Genomic DNA, 23556 nt, shown 5'->3' with positions numbered 1-23556 from the left:
TTTTTGTGGTTAGATTTTGAGCTGCTTTCAGTATAACATCATTATTAATATTGCAGCTATTTCATAGGCTTTTGATAGATTCTATTTAAAATACTCAATAGATTGACAGAGTGGATAATTATATGTGGTGTACCTCAGGGCTCAGTTTTTAGTCTATATTAAGCTTTATGTAACATATAAAACATAATGGAAATTATCATCTATACAGATATGAAGTGTACATTTTCTGATCTTCGAACCTCAGTTACAATCACACAGTACGCATTGTACTATTTATAAATTACATGGTCCATATACCCAAAAGAAACTCTGCTTAATCCAGTACTTTCTCTGGCCGTCTATTACAAACACTTTTAACACTAGGTACAGTATGAATTTCTTTTTGTGATATATAAATGGTATGTCCTTAAAACCTAGAACCTTTCCATGCCTAGCATACTAACTCTTACTGTTAGACTCTGAGCTACAATTTAGAAAGCTAAGTCATCCCATGGAGGTGAATCTGCACGGGAGCACACATTTAAAAAGAAACACAAAGCACTGCGGCTGGCTGTCTTATTCCAAGTCTCAACCATCATATAAACTATCAGCTAAAGTTAGACACTGATTTCTGCATTTATTTTCCTTTTGTACGCATGCTCCAAAAAAGTGTAAAAGTGTATTACACAAACTTGTGCTTCTTTCTTGAACATGCATCACCTCTCAATGTATGTGTGTGTGTGTGTGTGTGTGTGTGTGCGTGCCTGTCTCTTTCACAGTTGCACATATCTTTTACCCCCCTGATTAAATTGGGGTCAAACCAGTTAGTGTTGTCACGGGAATTTGCTGCAGGGCCCATGAGTTTGTCTTCTCTTCATGTTTTCTTTTTTAGTGAATTTTATGAATCCAGAGTGTGTGTGTGTGGAACCAAACATGCGTGCACTCGGTGTGTGCTTTTACGGTACGTGTGAATACTTGCATGTGAATGTTAGAGACGCTAAAAGCGTCCTGCATATGTGTGTAACACGGTAAGCTGCCTTCAGGCTAATATATGTCCTGCTCGCTCAAACAGTCCATTTACAGTTCTGGGGTCGGCTCCCTCTCGCTCTGCCACGACCCCAACCATTTGGAGGTCAACGCTGCACTCCAAAACTGACTCCAGCTTTGGTCCTATGTGGGTTTACTAGCAACACGGCTGCTCCATGTGGGACAAAACACAGCATGGGTCAATGAAGATAGGTAAAAGGGGCAAAGGTATTTTATTTTAATTCATGTGGCAAGGAATTTAAGAGAAACCAATAGCTACTTCAGGTGCTATATAACCTCATTGGTACGTGTCCCAATGTTTGGGTGCTTAAGTTGGTCCTCATCTCATTTGGGTACATTTTTATAGCAAATATCTAACCCAACTTCCTTTTGTTTTACCTTACATTAAGTAAGACCTTGAAATTAAAAAGTAAGATGTCAAAATGTTGTTTGATATCAGACTTTTTCATCTTATTAATGGCATAGTATAAAAGTCTCCATCTCCTAGGTTGCTTTTTTTATGACTGAAAAACGGCATCAAGCTGTTGTTAAGGAAGATCCTGGATGGATTTGAAAGGTTTTAATCTAAGAAAACACAGACGTTTAAGAAAGTAGTGTAAGTTAACTCCTGTCTGTCCTGATTTATAATTTAAAGGACAGTTAAAGACTGAAACTTTGATACTCTCCCCATAGACGTAGGAAACCTGAAATATTTTAGCTTAAAAAAAACGTAGAAGCTGTTAGTCAAAACTGGAAGAGGAAAAGTTGAACCCTGAAGTCAATCAGATGAGCACAATACAGCTTTACTCACTTGTTGACGATAAAGAAATGATGATTGCTCAGAACTTCATTGGCCATTGATGAAGTTTTGCATTTCCTAAATATCAAAATGAGCATCAAAAGCATCAAAAGGTGGAGTTGATCCATCCTCCTGAAGCTGCTCTAACATCAGTAAAGCGGATAAAGTCTTTAAAGATTTCTTCAGATTAATGTCTTTGCAGATAATGTCTTTCTCATTTTGAAGGAAAATTACACAATTTACTAAACAGACTCCTCCTTTTAAAATCTATGCACATTTTTTTCCTGCTTGACTTTAAGATGTTTATTTTGTGGCTCCCTTCCCATTTAATGGTACCGCTGTTAAACGTAGCTTATGTTTAACTACAACACTGAAATATTGGCTTAAATTCTCTAACAGTGAGCCATCTTGTTTACACCATGTTGTGTCAGGATAATTGTGGACCCTCATCCAGCCTTGTTTGTCATAATTCGGGTAGTTTAAAGCTTTTTTTTTTATTGTTCTGACTGTAGATATGGGCATATTTGGCCCAGGAGATGTCTTCTTGTAGCCATTCTCTGAAATTTTAACATCAATACATCTATCTTCCTGATTGACATGTGCTCTTGTCTTTCCCATTTTGAATAGTGGCTGAGAGAATAAATGTATTTTTATTTAAAAGTTACTTGAAATGCTTTTTAAACAAACAATTGTAATTATAAATGCCCCCCAAATAGTGTTTGGAGTTCCTATCACATTTGTTAAAAGCATTTTTCTCCTCTGAATAATGATACTGAAATTAAAGTTTGGACTCTAGATTAAAGATTTCTTTTTCCCGCAGGGTTCGGGCTTCCATGCGTCACGGAGACAGAAATACGGCAACGTGTTTAAGACCCACCTCCTCGGCCGTCCTCTGATCCGAGTAACGGGCGCCGAGAACGTTCGCAAGGTGCTGATGGGCGAGCACACGTTGGTGACGGTTGACTGGCCCCAGAGCACGTCCACGCTGCTTGGACCCAACTCTCTGGCGAACAGCATCGGAGACATCCATCGCAAGAGGAGGAAGGTCGGGACACGCAGCCTACACACATATTCACTTTCTGCAGACTTCTTTGTTCATGTGAATTTAACTGTGTGAAGGTGTTCAAAAAGTTGCTCAAAACTCATTGTTCAGCGATAATGCTTCACATAAAGGCAAAGAAAAGCCTTTTATGAATGCAGAACTGCAAAGAGGGAGTTTACTTTTAAATAAGATGCAGGTAAAACTCAAAATAAACCCTCGGGGAAAGTTCTGACCAGGTCTGTGACACTTTAACAAAAATTTAGATTTATTGTTTGTAAGACCAGGATAGAAAGATGGCTGACAATGATGCCAGATATTGACAAGGATACTGTTACCCTTAAACTTTTACAGATCCAGCTTGAGCTTAAAGTCATCACATTACCACAAGGTTCCTACACTGTCTTGTTTTTATCAATCTCTGTGTCTACATAAGTATGTCAAAAAGAAAACAGAGTATGGAAACATGTTTAAGTTTGCAGATGTTATTCCTTATTCTATGTGAAAAAAGTTTTTGTTTTTTATTTACATTGACTTTTATTTAAATTACATTTTATCTACAATGTGCAACATCACACCTTGACTTTTACACTCATTCATTAGTCAGAGAAAGGACCATTTAGTCTCCAAAAAGCTTAATATCATAACTGGATCTGTTCAATAAACTGGGTCTTGATTTTTTCAAACTGCACAAAATCTGTTTTGAAGAGTTCAAATTTAGTGTAGAATGATCCAGTCCTGATTTGGCAAGTATAAATGTTATAGATTTTATAATAAAGCTGTATGAAGTTGGTCCAGAAGCCAAAAATTGAGCCTTTTACCAAACTTCAGGCTCAATATTTGACATGACTGCCAAAGAAAGCATTTTGAAGGTGAATGAACTTAAATGTTGGAAAGGTTATTAAAAATTAAGAAAAACTTTAATTTTATTCTGAAAAAGTATGGAATTTAAAAAAGATAAAGGCACAGGAATCGTGTTAAGAAAAGCTTCTGGCTGCAGCAGAAGGATCAATGTTGAAATAATACAGTCATAACGTCACCTATAATTATTATAGGCCTATAAACAGTTTGTAAATATTTCACTCTTATCAAGAAAAAATTTGTTTTAGGAAGAAAAAGGAGAGAAATGCCCTACAACCCGCTGCAAAGAAACTATTATATTAATCCATGAATAACAAAAATTATATTTTGGTCGTTACATTATCAGCCAAAAATGAAAAATGCATTATTGCCATTATTATTCATGAAGACATTACCAAGTAAAAAAACTAAAAAGTAGGGCTGCTTAATATATTAAATTGCAATACCAAAGTGTGCAATATAACAGCTGCAAAAGGCAGCTCAGATATAATATTTGGCAAGCTTTTATATATGAATTCATTGTAAAATTCAACAGAAGTATCTCAACTGCATAGTTTTGTAATATTGTGCAGCCTTGTTATAAAGTATAGCTGCATTTACAGAGTAGCAAAGAGTCTGTGCTTGAAGGATGAATCAAATTTAAACCATTGGCACATATATGTGCATGAAATGCTAACAGTAAAAATCTCAGTATGGGTTCTGTGGAATTAGACACATCTGCTGAAAGCGCAGACTGACTCAGAATCTGCCGATTGGTGTAAAGCTATCCCACAGCTGCGTGTTATCAGCGTCGTTTTGGCGACTGAAGCGTGAGAATGACGGCTCCATCACTCCACCCTCTCATCTTTATCAGGAGACTGTCTTTTATTATCTGTTTTTCTGTCCCTACTGTCCCTTCCTCTCTCCTGTCTGTATGAGGACCATTACTGGTAATCTCCTTCCTCTCCTGCTCACCTGATGCACAAACACACAATACAAAAGCTCGAGAGCACAACCCTGCGTGTTTTCCTGTAAATCAGTCTCATTTTCTCCCATTTTGGGGGGAGGGAGAGGCTTCGGTTTCACTGCCGTGGTGCTTGGGGACGGCAAGGGGTCGACTGGGTCTAATCTGAGCTGTGATCCCTTCTCCTCTCCCTGGAGACCCCAGGACTAACCTCATGTAATGACCCCTGATTAGGAAGGCTGCCTCTGACATGACACAAAGAGGGGCTTTCTGTGAGGGGGCCTGACTCACACAAGCACACATAGCATTGAGGAGCATGTACGCGTACACACTTGAACACTGCCTGGCTTTGAATACAGTACAACAGACAAAAAAGGATGTAAGGTCAGGATAGTTGATTTTAGAGATAATTTCATGTCTCATCTTGCTATGCAAAATGATATGACAATCAGTTTTCCACACCTGCTTCTACTCTGTAACACTTGGATAGCAAGACTAACAGATCCACAGATGAAGAGATAGTGTCTTTCAGAAAATACATTTTGTTAGAGTAAAAAAAAGGTTTTCTTTTCTTACAATCACACTTTCCAGCACACAAAGGAGCTAAGGTTTAGTAATATAATAAGACCACAAATCAGAAGAATACAACAAATTGTGATGTGCATCTGTTTCCAGGCTGTCATTCTGGTTTCCCTAAATGAACACATCTTCCCTTTGGCGGTTTGTTTTAGGTAGATTTTGGGGAGCCGTGTATGAAAACTCCCTATCTTAGTAAACAGCCGTCAAAGTGGTCTCATTTTGGGGAATGGGAGAGAAATCGTAATTTGTAAGTCAAGCTAACATTTAATGTTAGCTACTTTATAGCAGGGCTTCTGCCGTTTAAAATGACTTCAACTCCAAACGTTTCTACCAGTTTCAGTGTTTTTGTAGATCAAGATGTTGCACAAGACAGTTTAGTAATTATTTTTCTGTCAGTCAAACAACATCTATGTTGCTTTCTGACTCAAAGAGGAAATGGTGGGAAGATTAACAACTGTCTTGTGCAAAAGGAATCACCTATAAAAAAAAAAAATTAAATTGGTCGACAGAAATTGTTCAAAATGCTTGAAGCATTTTGAGTTTAAATTGTTATAGGTGTTGCAAATTTGCTCTAAAATGGGGCCCTGCTCTGAATAATTGTTAGGTTGATTCTGAGTACCTAGATTGACTTTAGTAAACATTAGCTTAAATTTAATCAACTGAAAGCTTAACTTTGAGTATCGGTAAAAATAAAAACTATCCTTGATTAGATGTGAGCTTGATTTTAGTTGCTGTTAACTGCAGTTTGAGTAGCCATTAGCTTAGCTTTGAGTATCTATAGGCTTGTTAGCGTACGTTGAGCATTGTTAGTTTGTTAGCTTGAATTTATTCATCTTTTAGCTTGACTTATATTCGATTTGTCATGGTAGTTGGAGCTTGGATCTGGGAATTACATCAAGCCCTAATTGAGCGCGTTGTACTGTAGTTGAAAATCTGAAAAGCAATGGGATTTGCCCATATTCTTAAGCTTACCACTGATAGAAATACAAGATAATAACAATGTATATCTCTCTATTTTGTTCATTCAAACACTAAAGAAACATGTCCATAATCAGAGGTTGTACATTGGTATTCGTGCTTCTGTTTTAATTCAACACAAACAATCAGAAGTGTGGAAAAACTGTTTATACCAACAAATTCACAGTGTTTCATATGTGTGGCAGCTATATTGGATACTGGACTCAGAGACCTGTTGTACTTCCGGCTGACAGCTCTGAAAATCCGACATTTGTGTACAAAGAGAAAGAGCCAATTTGAGTAGCTCCTAGCTTGATTTTGAGTAATTGTTAGCTTGACTCTAAGTAGTTATCAACTTGATTTTCAGAGAAAAAGTTCTATAAACTGAGAGTTTGCACTGTGTTTACTGTGGATAGCACTTTAACCATTCAGAACTACTGCCCCCAATCCCAAGAAAACAATTTTTTTCGAAAGTCCCATCAATTACCTGATGGAAAAAAAGATTTTAGAAGGAGTGTGCAAACGCAGCGTGGTAGTTTTCATGGGTTCTGTGGGTCAGTGTGTCTCTCTTGGCAGTGCTAAGTCCTGTTTTCTGGGTAATAAAACCAAATCAACAGACTGAAACAGGATGACAGCGATTGAGAGAATGAGTGAGCAATTGGCTTACTGTTTGACCCACTGGACCAGAGTGTGTATGTCTGCCTTCCCTGCGGTTTTCGCACGGAAAAACAATCTTCACACAGTACATTAGCCTTTAGTGGATCAACAGAGCCAGCCAGTTTCCATATAACCCAGCATTGAGCTGAGAAACTAGGTCTCTTAAGGAACCACAGAGAGTTGGGTTTCTAAGACAGACCGGACTGGGCCAAGAATTCAGGAGTATCAAACTGACTGAAAAAAATCTGTAACATGCATATTTCTGTTGCCTTTAAGAATGCTAATTAGCCTGCTCTAATCAGTCTGAACCAGTTTAATACGGCAAAACTGTTGCTGGATTCTCAAAACTTAACAGACTGGAAGTCTTGTTCCTTTCAAACCCGAACCCGGTCCTTTCAAAACAGGTGTAGGTGAAAAAGCTCCATCTAACCGACAGTTGAAAGGATTGTGTAGTGCATGGTGTTCTTGTCAGACATCAAGCACTGCACCATCAGAAAACTTAACATTTCCTTTTTCTCAGAATCTATCGTTTGAAATTATTTCACTTACACAGGCAGAAAAAAAACAGAGATGAGACAAGAAACAAAGCCTTGTCAATATGAAAATAACACTTCAGCCTGGTGTGTTACTCTCTACCAGGAAGATGTGATGCAGTGCAGTGGTGATGAGATACTGCAAGGAGGTGATGGTGCAGCAGGCAGGCATCACATCTTTTTCCAGTACTGCTTATCACCAGTAGATGGCACTGCCATTTGTAATTGTCCCCCCCTTTCCTTTCAGGTCTAAATTTAACCCATCTGGAATATTTGCACACATTCACCCTTTAAAATAGGAGATTTTTGAAATGTGAGTTATTATAGCCTCTAAAATAAATATCGCTGTAAGCCATAGGAACATGCAGTTAAGGAACATAAGTAACGACAAAAACGTACAGTAACACAATGTTAAACAAGTGTGAAGAATCAAGTTTATAAAAGTAATAGACTGGAGTTAGTTTGCAACAAGATCATTTTTAAGTAGACCTTTGTTTAAGAATCTTTTATGGTGATAAATTATACATAAATGGAACAATTTTAAAGATTTATCAACATTACTGTACTTTTAAATCCTGCAATTGGTTGAAAGGATGTCAATTTACCTTAGATTATTAACTAAAGGTGTAAAAAAAATCTGGGATAAACACTAAGATACAATGTCCTGAAAAGGTATTCACAAGTAAACATTTTGAAACATTTTGTTAAATTACAATCAGATACCTCAATCCACTTCATTAGGATTGTATGTGATCAAGCTCCATAAATAGCACAAAAATGGGAATAAAAATAAAACTTCATTAAAGCACATTTTGTCATACCACAGATTTACAGTTTCATTTATGTTTGGACTTAGACTAGGCCATTTTAACACATAGAAATGCATTGATCCAAACCATTTCATTATACAGATCCTTCTCAAAATATTAGCATATTGTGATAAAGTTCATTATTTTCCATAATGTCATGATGAAAATTTAACATTCATATATTTTAGATTCATTGCACACTAACTGAAATATTTCAGGTCTTTTATTGTCTTAATACGGATGATTTTGGCATACAGCTCATGAAAACCCAAAATTCCTATCTCACAAAATTAGCATATTTCATCCGACCAATAAAAGAAAAGTGTTTTTAATACAAAAAACGTCAACCTTCAAATAATCATGTACAGTTATGCACTCAATACTTGGTCGGGAATCCTTTGGCAGAAATGACTGCTTCAATGCGGCGTGGCATGGAGGCAATCCGCCTGTGGCACTGCTGAGGTCTTATGGAGGCCCAGGATGCTTCGATAGCGGCCTTTAACTCATCCAGAGTGTTGGGTCTTGAGTCTCTCAACGTTCTCTTCACAATATCCCACAGATTCTCTATGGGGTTCAGGTCAGGAGAGTTGGCAGGCCAATTGAGCACAGTGATACCATGGTCAGTAAACCATTTACCAGTGGTTTTGGCACTGTGAGCAGGTGCCAGGTCATGCTGAAAAATGAAATCTTCATCTCCATAAAGCTTTTCAGCAGATGGAAGCATGAAGTGCTCCAAAATCTCCTGATAGCTAGCTGCATTGACCCTGCCCTTGATAAAACACAGTGGACCAACACCAGCAGCTGACACGGCACCCCAGACCATCACTGACTGTGGGTACTTGACACTGGACTTCTGGCGTTTTGGCATTTCCTTCTCCCCAGTCTTCCTCCAGACTCTGGAACCTTGATTTCCGAATGACATGCAGAATTTGCTTTCATCCGAAAAAAGTACTTTGGACCACTGAGCAACAGTCCAGTGCTGCTTCTCTGTAGCCCAGGTCTGGGGAATGCGGCACCTGTAGCCCATTTCCTGCACACGCCTGTGCACGGTGGCTCTGGATGTTTCTACTCCAGACTCAGTCCACTGCTTCCGCAGGTCCCCCAAGGTCTGGAATCGGCCCTTCTCCACAATCTTCCTCAGGGTCCGGTCACCTCTTCTCGTTGTGCAGCGTTTTCTGCCACACTTTTTCCTTCACACAGACTTCCCACTGAGGTGTCTTGATACAGCACTCTGGGAACAGCCTATTCGTTCAGAAATTTCTTTCTGTGTCTTGAGGGTGTCAATAGTGGCCTTCTGGACAGCAGTCAGGTCGGCAGTCTTACCCATGATTGGGGTTTTGAGTGATGAACCAGGCTGGGAGTTTTAAAGGCCTCAGGAATCTTTTGCAGGTGTTTAGAGTTAACTTGTTGATTCAGATGATTAGATTCATAGCTCGTTTAGAGACCCTTTTAATGATATGCTAATTTTGTGAGATAGGAATTTTGGGTTTTCATGAGCTGTATGCCAAAATCATCCGTATTAAGACAATAAAAGACCTGAAATATTTCAGTTAGTGTGCAATGAATCTAAAATATATGAATGTTAAATTTTCATCATGACATTATGGAAAATAATGAACTTTATCACAATATGCTAATTTTTTGAGAAGGACCTGTATATTCAGGGTCGTTGTCCTGCTAGAAGGTCATCCTCCACCCCAGTCTCAAGTATTCTGCAGCCTCTTCCAGGTTTTCTTCCAAGATCGTCCTGTATTTAGATCCATCCGTTTTCCAATCAACTCTGACCAGCTTCCATGTTCCTACTGAAGAAAAGCATCCCCCACAGCATGCTTCAGCAGAGGGAGGTTGTGTTCATGGTGTTAGTTTTCCATCACACAAGGTTTTGTATTTACACCAAAAAGGCCACTTTTGTGGAGTGCAAGTTTATTAGCCGCCATGCTGATGGATTCTTCCACTTGAGCCAAGGACCTTTGCAGCTCCTCAAGAGTTACCATAGTCAAATTTGCTGCTTCTCTGAAACATGCTATTCTTGCCCAGCTAGTTCCAACTAAATCTTACACCTTCCTGTCTGTGATAGTTAAAATTGTCAGAGAAGCAGTAGCTAAAACATAAACTTCACCTGGTTTTCCAGACGTCTTAACTGGATTGACGACACAAGCATTGAAAGACATACAGTACGGAGAAAAGAGAGTGAAGGAGTATTTTTGAAAAGAGGATGGATGAAGGGGGCAGGCAGAGACGGGAAGAGGTGGGAGCAGCAAGGGCAGAGAAAAGAATAAAGGAGTCTTTACATGTCTGTGGAACCAGCAGCTCGCACCACTTTCACATAATTTAAGACATATGGACGTTATTAGGACAAATGTGTGCATGAGTGTGTGTTTTTGTCTTTGTGCTGCAGGCTACAGAAGACAGTCACGTTTTTGTGGTGCAGCAGAATGACTGTTGTAGAGAACAATCCCCCTTCAGCGCACACACACCACCCTTTCACCCTCGTACCGACTGGAACCTAGACGATCCCAGAATGACGCTGCAAGAAAACTGTGTTTGATTGGCAGCCAGGTTCTGCAGAGGGAGGCTGGGTGTGTGTTTGGATGACCCGTAGTTACCTTTCAGCGAGCAACACAGTGACAGACTGACTCGTTGGTCCTACAGTAGCTCAGTCCCTCTGCTCCATGTCTATTTATGTCAAAGTGTGTGTGAACAGGCAAAGGGCTCAGTCAGAATGAGCAATTATTAACAATCCAGTGCAGATGGACACTTAAAACGGGCCTTAAAAACAACCAGATGAAGGCAAACAACCACCGTTCCTCATCAAATGAAGAGCCAAAACCAAACATTAGGACTTTCCTGAGGTCAGATTCTGTGCGTAATCTGCTGTGGTAGAGGTAGACGCCACGTCATGTAAGCTGATATGAGAACTGCAGCCTCTGGGTGCAGCAGGCATACAAAGTGTAGCAGTGCTAACATACCCAAACAATTAACAGACATAACTAACACATGCACACTCTCATGCATGCACTGAGAACTCAGTGGATCATTGTTTATTCATTCAGTGGAAGGATGGGAACAGGATTGAAAGACTTCAGTAGAAAAAGAGGAACATAAAGGGCAGCAAAATGAGGTAAAGAGAAAAAATAGGAGGATGAATGCCCAACTGATGGTGAACCACATGGATCGGATCCCAGTGGGAACTCCTTCCTTCCCTCTGTACGTCTGACTCATGTAGAGGCCTTTTGTCGTCATGAATATGCTCCTTTACATTGAAAAATACACATTCTTTTATGTACTTATTTTGGTGTTATGTCAAAATTTCTAATTTGTTACAATGTGCTTTCTTGGCCTGGTCTCTGTTGAAAAAGAGATGTCAACCTCAGGAAACTGGACACTATCCCTGATTATGATCTCCAACAAATGGAGAAAGCTGTGTGTGACTTTTGAGTGAACCTACATTCACTGTGATCCCCTCAGAGGGGCTGATTTGCATAATTGCCACCAGTCATTACACAGAAGCTCTGTCTGATATATAAAAAAAATAGCTTGTTCAGATGTTCCAGCTTCATTTCATCGAGCAGAAAATATGAACCATGTGCACCCGTTTGCTGAGCATTTGCCCGAGGATGTGCAGGGTTGCCTACTTGAGATTGCTGATTCACTCAAACTTTGTCATGGAAAATCTGTGCAACTTCAACTGGAAACTGGTTTCCTGAACTGGACCCAGCAAGCAACTCTTTTATGTTCTGTTCTCCAACTCAAAAGCTCAGATTGTCAAATACAGGAATATTTTATTTATTTGGATGAAGATACGTTTTAGAGACTGTATAAAGGCTCCATTCTTATTTGTCTGTGTCTAACTCATACCCAGGACAGTTTTAAGGGGCAGTTTTGGAGGTCAGATCTGATGGAATGTTATTTGTTCAAACAGCGCTGACGACTGGTGATTGATTCATCCAGAAAAAACTTTGGAGCAGGCTTTACGTGTGCCCCCCTTCTCGTTTTCTCTCTTCAGCCTGTCAATCTAGTCTTTGCTGACTGCAAAGGAAAAACCTCTAAAATGTTTAAGTTTCTCTAATGTTGGAAGCAGGAAGGGGGAGAATGTACTAAAAGAGTTAATGCGGGAAAAAAAAAACATGTTTATATAGAAGCGTAACTCTCCCTTGATCCACAACTGAACTTTCTACCAAATGTCACTGTAACCGTGCATAGCATTCTCTAACTAAACTCAGATTTATGGATTTAAATTGTGCTCTTGTGCAAACCCCTCTGGTGACTTAATGCAGCTGCTTTGTGAGTTTGTCAGATTTGAATTAGACAGGTTTAGAAGTCAGTTTTAATTGGAGTTTCCTTTAACTTTGTCTCTGCAGGTGTTCGCTAAAGTGTTCAGCCATGAGGCCTTGGAGTCCTACCTCCCAAAAATCCAGCAGGTCATCCAAGAGAGCCTCCGAATGTGGAGCTCCAACCCTGAGCCCATCAACGTCTACAGGTAAACCAGTAGTCCAGGAAGGTGACACTGAATGCATGAAGAATCCTTTTTGTGAACAACAAGCTAAGTTATTACACAACTTATCCTCTAAAGTTGTCTATTGTTTATAAAGGCTTATTGGTGGGTGTTGGACAGGTCACCAGTCCATCACAGGGGCACACAGAGACACACAGGACAAACAACCATGCACTCACACTTATACTTAAGGACAATTTAGAGAAACCAATTCACTTAACAGTCATGTTTTTAGACTGTGAGAAGAAGCCGGAGTACCTGGAGAGAACCCACACATTCACTGGGAGAACTTGCAAACTGCATGCAGAAAGACCCCAAGCCAGGATTCAAACCCAGGAGGTTCTTGTTGCAAGGCAACTGTGCTAGCAACTGCGATGTGTAGACTTTGTGAACCAAAAGGACACTTTCTGCTGCAGACCTCTAACAGAGAGCTTTGAAGATTTTATTTTTACCTCTCTTAACCTCCTTCTCAGTGTGCGTGGTGCGAGATAAACTTGGGTCCTGGTCCAGGCTTGTTTGTCACGGTTACAGTAGCTTTATAAATACTGGGAATGTTTGGATGATTAGCTATTTTCTTGCTGTCATTATGAAAATCAATGCCCATCTGCCTTTTGTGAATGACATGTTCTCTTGTCTTTCCTGTATTGAGTGGGTCACAGAAATGGGCTCTGTTTCACATCTTATTTATACTAAAATATGAAATACTTTATTTATAAATGCTTGAGGTACACGTCTTTTATATAAATTAGAGGGATTCTAATTGTCATCTTGTTTGTCTGGGTTTTAAATAAAACATTTAAAATTAATATAAATAATAAAACTATATTAATATATCATAACTGAATATCATCTGATACAATAATAATTGTCATATATTACAAAGGAAAACAGTTAAAACTTGAAACAGAGTTAGTGATAAACAGTATTAACAGGAAAGAGTTGCTTATATTTTCCATTTTGCAGGGAGTTTAGCAGTTTTGTTGCCTGTAGAAAGAATAAATTACATATTCTGGTTCCCTGCAGTGGCAACATTGGATCACAGGAGATTAAACAGCTTTTAAGGGGTCATCGTGAGTCTCTCGCAGTCCACAAAGCTTTACCTTTACATTTCCAAGAAGGGTCTTTAATAGGATAATGAAGAATATCGATTAATAAAATAAAAGCACATTTGGTCTCTTAAGTACTACGTTTTTATACAAGGCAATAAATAATAAGGTTTTTTAGGATTAGTATGGCTTACTTTAACATCTTAGTGCCAGATGAGCTTTTTCTTAAGGTTTGGTCAGACTGTCTTTACTCTTTCTGCACAAATGAAGATATTTTCACTGAGAAACTCTTTTCAATACATACATGATTATTATGGTAAACGTAGTTGCTAGATAAAACGCAAGCAGTTTGTTGGTCTGTTAAAACAGAGAGATGGTATCTGTAAGAAAACTGTAACTTTCTATCTTAGCTTTTCTAATTTGTAACGAAGGATTTCTCAGGTTGTATTTGGTGTGTTTGGATGTAACCCTCTGGGTGTTGTTCCTCAGGGAGAGCCAGAGGCTATCATTCACCATGGCGGTCAGGGTGCTGCTGGGTTTCAGGGTGTCGGAGGAGGAAATGAAGCACCTGTTTTCGACCTTTCAGGACTTTGTAAACAACCTCTTCAGCCTGCCAATTGACCTGCCTTTCAGCGGCTACAGGAAGGTAGGACTTTGAAACAGAAGTTTTCCCCTCTTGGTTTCCCTTTATGATTCAAACCTGGTTTGACGAAACTAATTTGAGCAGACCACACCTCACTCTGAATGCAAAAGGACGACTGTCCAGGTGCTTAGCATGTTTTTGTGTTTCTCCTACAGGGTATCCGTGCGCGAGACACTCTTCAGAAAAGCATAGAGAAAGCTATCAGAGAAAAGCCCCTGTGTTCCCAGGGGAAGGATTACAGCGACGCACTGGATGTGCTGATGGAGAGTGCCAAAGAGAATGGCACCGAACTCAGCATGCAGGAGCTGAAGGTAATATCTAACATCTCTGCAAAGAAAGTGAGAAGACCCTATCTGCAGTCTGCATTTCAGGGTAAATTTAAACATAGGCAGAGTCAAACAACTGACCACAAATATTTTCTTTTCAAGTAGACACTGTCCCTAATTATGATTTCATCTCAAACAAATAAAGAAAGCTCAGTGTGACTTCTGAGTGATCCACCGTGATCCCCTCAGAGGGGCAGATGGGCTTAAATAGCCACCAGTCATTATACAGAAGCTCTGATATATAAAAACAAATGCTTGTTCAGATTATTGACTAAATTATTATTTTACAATTATTATTACAAAATAATTTTTAGGCTTTTTTAACACGTGTTAAAGTGTTTACACATTCAAACCACATATTAAAAAAGTGTTTTTTAAAAATATGAAACACTGATAAAAAACATTTAAGTGGGTAATTTCAAAATTAGGTAGAAGACGTTAAAAAATATTTGCACATATTGCTCCATTTGTTTGATTATCTGCTTAGTTTGTATCATATAGTTTGAATCAAATTTTCTGTCCCTGGATGTTGGTTTAATTTTAATTTATTATTTTTGAAAATCCAGTTGTCAATTTGAAATCTGAGTTGTGGGCGGAGTCAAATGCTGACTTGTGTTGTGCTCAAACATTTGACTCCACCGACATCTGGGTCCACCCTCAAACTACACATGTATTTAGTCCAAAGTATACCTGAACAGAGCAGGTATACTTTGACTAAAGCCAAACACACAGGAAGTCAAATATAAATATAAAAGACTTCAGTAAATAAAAATAGAAATTGAATGTATGTGATGCAAATGAATGCAAATGACTAGTGAGACATGTTCGCTTGTAAAATATGATGCTAATGTCTACAGACCGTAAAAGAAACATTGTCAAGGATAGGCGCACCCTCTATTTGCCTATTTGAGGACTTCTGTGGAAGCCTATTTCTCTCTCTGCTTCTCTGTTTGTGGTTTCTGGGTGAAGTCCAGGACCAAAAATAAATCAACATTGCCCCCGCTAGGGGTCTGAATGAGGCCTCCTGTACGTACACGCTCAAATGTGCACAGAAACAGAACTGGGGAGGCCCTGTCGCAGAGGCCAAGGCTCTCCCCTTCAGTTCTGTGACGCATTTAAAACACACACATGCTGGGTGAAGCACAGACACAGATGATGGGAGAGGAGAGGTGTACAATCTAAGGCATACTGCCCAGTCTGTGTTATTTATTCCAGGACCAGCATGGCACATTCTGTGTTATTGGAAAACATCGTCTTGCTTTCAAATGTGCCACTTTTCAGGAATCAAAGACATTTCCATTAAATTTTCAGGGCTTTTTTCAGGGGTCGGCTTAGCCAAAAAAAAACAAACTTAAGGTGTGAGATAGAGGATTTGTTGCCAAAGTAAGTTTCCGACTATTGCTTGGTTTGGATTTTTACCAACGGCATTTTCAAAGAAATAAATCAAAGCGAAACTAATATCGAGGCAGAGAAAATCTCTTTTCTACAACAATAAATTCTGCACCAGCGCTCAAATGTTTTGTTGCTACAGCAAGGCAATTAATGTCCAAACTTCCACATGTAACAGAAATATTCTTTTTATATTTTGAAGCTGTTGAGTTCACCAAAACATTTTTACATTCAATATTTAATATCTTTAAAAATGCCATTTTGAATATTTTATTGGTTACAAACCTGCAGGTCCCAGTTCTCATCATTTAGATGACTGCAAGATATTTAACGACAGAAAATAAGAGTTACTTCAACTTTTCTCATCATACTTCCATAGGAATCAACCATCGAGCTGATCTTCGCTGCCTTCGCCACAACTGCCAGTGCCAGCACCTCCCTGATCATGGCGCTACTCCGCCACCCTCAGGTTCTGGAGCACCTCAGGGAGGAGCTGAGAGGCAGGGGCCTCCTCCACAACGGCTGCCTCTGTCCTGAAAGGGAGCTGAGCCTGGACACAATCATCAGCCTGAGGTACCTGGACTGTGTCATCAAGGAAGTGCTGAGACTGTACACGCCAGTCTCCGGGGCCTACCGAACAGCCATGCAGACCTTTGAACTAGATGTAAGTCTTCATGTTGAATTATTTCTATTTGTCCAACACTCCCTAACAACCGGATGCAGCAGCCAGGACTGCTTGTTCAATTAGAATGGTTGGTTATGACAATACGCTGTGTTCTCAATTAGTTTCAGAGTACCTCAAGGGATCGTGTTAGGTCTCATTCTCTTCAGGTTATTAAGGGTCCATTAAAAAAACCAAATAATATCACCTTTGAATGTTTTGCCGATGGCTTTCAGATATGCCTCTCCCAGCTCGCTGAACTGGCTTAGGAATAAATCAGAGATTGGAATAAACATTAACTGTAACAATAAAGATGGTGATAATAGTCTTGGTACATTATTTTCCTATCAAGACTTTTTAAGGCACTTTGTTATGTTTTAAATGTCACCTTTAAACTTTTGTTTGTAAAATGTAAACTTTTGAGCTAGTAATCTTTGGAATATCAAAGACTAGGGGTGCAACGAAACACAGAAGTGACAGTTCGGTACGCTTCAATCAAGAGAAATAAATTAAAATGTAGGATATTCTTTATCAATTCACCAGAAGTGAGCAAAGAATGTTTTTTAATTTCTAAAGTTAATTTGATCCTTTTATGTTCTAAAACTTAAAAAAGTGAAAAGTATAAACCTGGCTGGAGACTTGGTTGGAGTTTTATCAATTAATAAACTAGTATAAGAAGGCATTGCCAGTGCCTGGATAGATAGATTATACAACAATGGAACCACTTGAAAACGTTCAGTATTGATGTTTAGAGGTTTTTAAATAAGACTGCATCATGTTTGAGAATAAAGCATGTTTAAATCACTTTGGAGTTGTTTTGATACTTATGCCTGGTCTACATGACGATTATAAAATGATAGATATAACAGGTTTGGTCCTACAGTGTGTGGTGTCCAGCCACAGGGCAAGCACAACACACCAGACAAACAGATTTCACTCATGAACGTTCAGATTTCAGACGGGACATCTCGTGAACCCTCTCAAAATCAAACGTGAGTTCAAAGTAATCCCTTTCTATGTTTTCCATCACCTCGCTTTCAGATTAAGTTTTGGTTCGGTCTGCCTTTCTTTCTCCACAGTAGCTGCATGAGAAACCTAAATGTTCCCAAATATCAGAGTTTGGTGATAGCTGGGAGTGTTTTTTGTACGAATACATGGACTATTACACAACCAATAAAGACTGCCTTCTGGCACGTGACTTTGACACTTTGCACAATGATCATGATCTATTCAGCACATGCAGGCTGTACCAAATGTAGCAAACTCCTGTTTTGACAGGAGAAAATGTTGTTGCTATGTCCCTCTTTCATGGTTTGTGGTGCAGTCTGTAGCTTTGTTCAGTTTAATGGGTAGAGTCAGGCCTTAAATTTAAATGTTATTGGATTTTTCAAAGTCATATTTGCAAATTAAAAGAATAAAGCACTAAAACGAATCTGGAAAAAACAAGGCAATATTGGAGTAAACAAAGTGCTACATTACTTTTCAAGACCAGGTCATCAGTCGGACGCTGGGCTAAAGGTGTGGGAACAGGGACACCTTTAGCCTCAGCTACTTTAGCTATGATGTCCGGCATCGCGCTAACAAGTGCGCCCATCGCCGGAAGTGGGGTGGTCACCGACATCGGGAGGCCCTGAGTTTGGACTGATTTTGCACCTGCCTCTGCGTCCTCCGTCCAGAGGAAGGGAGTGGGGATATCAGTCGCTGTCTCCGGGGCGGAATTGTCCGATTCCCGCCCAGCATCGAAGATGCCCAATGCCTCATCGAGGGAGCATTGGGCCACTACGGGGAATTCCCCTTCTAGCGGGGAAAAAATGGCTAGCCGCTCTTGCTTCTCCTCGGGAGGAAGACGCCTGCAGGAAGGGCAGGTGGACTGCGGGGTCAGGGCCAGGTTCACATGATTGGGTCCGATGCAGCCCTCGCAGATGGCATGCAGGTCGTAGCCCATAATGTAGCCGGTATTACAGCCGGGCACAGGTGGATAGTGCCGACGCTAGTCATTGTATCAGTGCTATTCTTAGGATGTCGCTGAAGAAAAAATGGGAGCAGTTTGCCCGGTCTCACCGTAATTTAGCAGCAGGTGGGCGTGGACTAAAGTTTTTAGTGCTGCGCTGTGCACGAAGAGATAAACCCACTAGCGATAGCCTTAAAGGGCGAAGCCTATACGAAATAGAACTGTTTTGCAGCTCCACTTATTCTTCATTTCTTTTCTCTACAGGGAGTTCAGATTCCCAAGGGCTGGAGTGTAATGTACAGCATTCGGGACACCCACGACACAGCGGCAGTCTTCAAAGATGTGGAGGCCTTCGACCCCGACCGCTTCAGTCAGGAGCGAAGCGAAGATAAAGAGGGCCGCTTCCACTATCTGCCGTTCGGTGGTGGTATTCGCTCCTGTCTGGGAAAGCAGCTCGCCACGCTTTTCCTTCGCATTCTAGCCATCGAGTTGGCCAGCACCAGCCGCTTTGAGCTGGCCACTCGCCAGTTCCCACGTGTGATCACGGTTCCAGTGGTTCACCCTGTCGACGGGTTAAAGGTCAAGTTCTACGGCCTGGACTCCAACCAGAATGAGATCTTGACAAAGTCAGAAGAGCTGCTGGGTGCCACGGTTTAAAAGGAAAAAGTGCTTATGAGGGGTGGATGGAGAAGTTTGATGATGTAAATCTTTAGTGAGAAGATTGGTGAAGACAAAAGTAATTTCAGAATGATTTTTCCTTCTTCACCTTCATTCTGCCAGGTTGGGGCGTCCTTTCAGACTGTTCATGTCTTCTAACATCTGACGATCAGGACTTTTCTTTAAGAAAGGAGGAAACTGCCAAAAAGTTTTTAAATATGCTCTATTCTGTGTATTTTCTAAAGAAGTATACATACAAAATATTTACAAAAAGTTATCTAATATAATTTGAATGAGAGTAGTGCACAACAGACTTTTGGTGAAATGAAGTGATGAGAGATGAGAAACGTAAAGGCGTATTGGAAAGAGGTGAGAGATAAAACAGGGTATAGAAAGAAGGAATATAATTATCAACCATTTTGCTTGTGCTTAAATTCAATAAATAATTTTCAGTTGTCTTGCAGGGTACAAGAGATGGATTATATGGAGACAGAGATTTTCTTATCTGGTTTCAAAGTTTAAGCAGATCTGTTCATTTTAGATCAGGAGCTGGCCTTGCACCCATGTGCTAAAAATGTGTAATATTTTATCTGGTACAGGGATAAACATAAAAAATAAATCAGATACAAAACAAGATCAAGAACAAATTGTTTTGATTGATAGGATTTGTTTAGCATACAGCATCTTTTAAAAGGAATCCTTCGGTGTCATTAGATGCAGAAAGCAGACATTTGTTTTTAGAGTTCAACTAGCAAAACAAGTAACACATTCCTTAAAAGCAGTTCGGAGGGTGAAACAGCTTGAGTTGGAAGCAAACTTTTAAATTTGGTCTTTTTTATTTATGTCCTGTTTGGTTTGCTGTTTGTTTGGATTCTTGCGTCAAATCTACTGTTACGTTTATGAATCAAGCTGAAACCTTCATTGGGTTTAGGAACTAAATCTTAGTTAGGAAACAAAATTGTTCAGCTTCATGAACTAAACGAACTTGATTCGGTTAATGAACCAAGCCTACTTAGTTTGGCTTAAGAACTAATTCGGTTTGGTAAGAAAACACAGTTTCTCATACTGGATTGGGTTTAGGAACCAGATCTACATGGTCAGATCTGGAAACAACTTGATTAGGTTCAAACCCAAAGCTTTAGGAACCAATCGTGCTTGATCTGGTTTAGAAATCAAATTTACTCAGGTTTTGGATCAAATCTTTTTGGTCAGCCTTAGGTACCAAACTAACGTAGTTGTGTTTAGAAATTCTTCCCAAAATGTATCTGCTTACCTACAATGACACTAAAATGTATCACTGTTAAATGAAAGATTAACTCTGGAAGGTCAGATTTTACTTAGATTTTTGATAAAATAGCAGATTATGCAGCTGGATGAAGGATCAAGCTACTCACTAAATACTACAAATTCAGAAAAGATTTGTACCACTATAGAAAAAAGAAAAATAACAGGTTGCCTTCACCCAACAGTAAAAAAACATGAACTTGAATGTTTCCTAAATATTGTTTAGCCTAGTGATGCTGACATTAAACTCAGGTGCAAAGAAGACAATGTAAAAATTTGAATATCTGGTTTTTGATATTTTTCTGACTGCAGAAGAAAATCTTTTACTAATAGCTTTAATTTTGTAGGTGAAACAACTACCTTGCAAATTTTTATTTTTAGCTAATGTACTAATCAGTCTTATCCTTTACAGTTACATGTTCGGAAGGCAGAAAGAACTAGCACAATTTTCAGTTTTTATAGTTGAATTCTGTGCTCTTATTAATAAGCAATGCAACCAACTTACATTGAGATTAAATATCTTGGATAACTAACGTATTTGATAGTACACTAGTCCTCATAAAGGAGTGCACCTTCTTAGGCTGGAACCGGGTTAAAGGATCAGGAGACATGGTGAAAGTATAGAGGAAGAGACCTACATACATGCTGCTTGAGTGCTGCCTTATCTTTGTCTTGTTTGTGCACTTCTATTATCCCGCCACCATGGAGGACAACGGTGTTCACTCTCTCGTTGCTCCTCCGATCAACAATAAGACGGCAAAGCAAAGTCAGTAGAAAAGGACCAATTAGAAACCAGGCAGGGGGTGGGGCTTCCTCGGCGGAGTTCCGGAACTTGCTAGGGGAACCTTCAGACATTCCAGACTGACCCGAGAAGAGTTCTAAAGAGTCAGAGAAAAGGACCAAAGAGAAATGAGGTCCAGGGCGGGGCTTACGTCTAAGGCTTTTCTTATTGGACGATCTTGATGGACTCTGCCTGTGCCACACCTGTCATTTCTAAGCAACCACACCACTGATTTTTTTTTCAAAACAGAAAAATATGAAAACTGAGACGGTTTGTTTTGCTGCTTTTCTTGTAAACGTTTTCAGTTTGAAAGATATAGATTGCAATAGTTTGTACTGAGCGATATTTGCTATGTCAATTCTTTTTAAAAACATTTTTTAAAGTATAAAGAGCATTAATAGGGTGTGTATTAATTTGTACATTATTCCTTATCAGACTATGGGGAAAATAGCTATTTACATCAAGTAATAACCTAATATTAATGGTATTGTATGATTAATATTGTTGGTATAAGATATTTGAAATGCTATTTTTTATTCTATTGCAGATTTAGAGTTTTTAGCCCACATCAGAATGTCTTTGGTAAATATTGGATGTATTTAGAATGTTATGAATTTCAGTTTATATTGTAAACAGTGTTTAAAATGTTGATATTGTTGATTTGATTACTGTAATAATTATTTTTTTTTTTGTTATCCAGACTTATTATCACTGCATTTTATTTTACATTAATTATGGAAACAGAAAGCACTTGCCAGATATGTTTATTTTTTAAGTGCCATGCGACTACAGTTCCCTCTTCCTTTCAACCTGTTGGTTTCTGAATCTGTCCTATGTCCTTTGTACATATTTGCAATTATTTTTACTGGAAGAAATGTTCATTTAGTTTAATTATGAATGTCTTGTGGTAGTTTTTCCCTTTTCTTTTTTGTTACCAAGATTGCTATGTGTACTCCTGTAATAAACCACAAAGAAAAAAATATCTCAGAGTGAAATGTTTCATCATCTAACCAGCAAGTCTTTCCTATTTCAGAAATATATCTTTACATGGGATTTTGATTTAGTAAAGGATGCTTAACACGTCTAATTCCTGATCAACTAAATACCTACAGAGGGTATGACTTAAACGTTATGTTTGTCTAAAGAATATCACAAAGAGAAAATATTTAACTGAAGTGAGAGGGTGGGCAAAAAGAGCCCTTAAACCCTTAAACAGAAGCAGCTAAGAATACTGTGGTAACTCTGGAGGAGCTGTAATATCCACAGCTCAGGTGAGAGAATCTGTTCATAGGACAACTATTAGTTGTGCACTCCACAAATCTGGGCTTTATGGAAAAGCAACAAGAAGAAAGCCACAGCAAACGTGGTCTTCCCTGGTCAGAGGAGACATGCAAAACTATGAGTGGTGAAAACAAAGCACGTCACCCTGAGCACGCCATCTCCACTGTTATACATGTTGGTGGCAGCATTATGGGGCTTCAGCAGGGACAGGGTAGCTGATGATGGCAAGATGAAGGGAGGTGATTACAAGATTATCCCTGCAATAACCTTACCCAAATGGTTTAGTCTACCACCTTCCCCTGTCAATTCAACTGAGTTTGGGATAAAGTAAACTGACCCAGGTGCACTGAGGAAAAGTCTTGTCTTTCCCTAAGAAAAAGGGATTACTAAAGAAAAGTAAGGAAGGAGAGGGGGAGAATGTTCTTTGAAAAGAGAGGTGCCCAACACTGTTTAAGCTAATTAACAGTGTTGTCTCAGAGCAAAGGCAGCAGTTTTTGCTTTATTTTTACCACTTATATTAATTACCATAAATTTATCAACATCAAAGTTATTACAGCCAAAATGTCAACTTTCAAACGTTCAACTTTGTACCAATATTTTAGCTCTTTTCTTCATGACATATTTAGTATCAATAGATTCCTTGTAATGTCAGGATTGTGAAGATGCTCCACCTGGAAAACTATGCAACAGAGCTCAATGACTGTGATGTTAGCACCAAATTATCTTCTAGCCTCCTAAAAAAGGGGAATAATCAGTCAAATGAACTAGAGGAGCTGAATATTACAGCTAAAGGCATATTGAATGACAAATAAGGCAGAGTCTAATTATTATATGACCTACTGTTGGTGCCTTTGAGGTAG

The 23556-nt window shown here is 39.2% G+C and overlaps 1 protein-coding gene across 1 annotated transcript in view; it reads left to right on the top strand.

The window, feature by feature from the left end:
* LOC124880541 (cytochrome P450 26B1) overlaps positions 1 to 22397 on the top strand; it is a 43972-nt gene extending 21575 nt beyond the window's left edge. The window contains exons 2-7 of the mRNA XM_047385735.1: positions 2625 to 2849; positions 12544 to 12662; positions 14213 to 14369; positions 14522 to 14677; positions 16461 to 16745; positions 18958 to 22397. Of these exons, the coding sequence (XP_047241691.1) occupies positions 2625 to 2849; positions 12544 to 12662; positions 14213 to 14369; positions 14522 to 14677; positions 16461 to 16745; positions 18958 to 19350 (1335 nt within the window). The 3' untranslated portion in view covers positions 19351 to 22397. The remainder of the gene's footprint in view (positions 1 to 2624; positions 2850 to 12543; positions 12663 to 14212; positions 14370 to 14521; positions 14678 to 16460; positions 16746 to 18957) is intronic.
* The last annotated feature ends 1159 nt before the right edge of the window (positions 22398 to 23556 follow it).

Source organism: Girardinichthys multiradiatus, chromosome 14 (assembly GCF_021462225.1).
Source record: "Girardinichthys multiradiatus isolate DD_20200921_A chromosome 14, DD_fGirMul_XY1, whole genome shotgun sequence".
Lineage (NCBI taxonomy): Eukaryota > Metazoa > Chordata > Actinopteri > Cyprinodontiformes > Goodeidae > Girardinichthys > Girardinichthys multiradiatus.
This window is presented reverse-complemented; position numbering and strand designations above follow the sequence as displayed.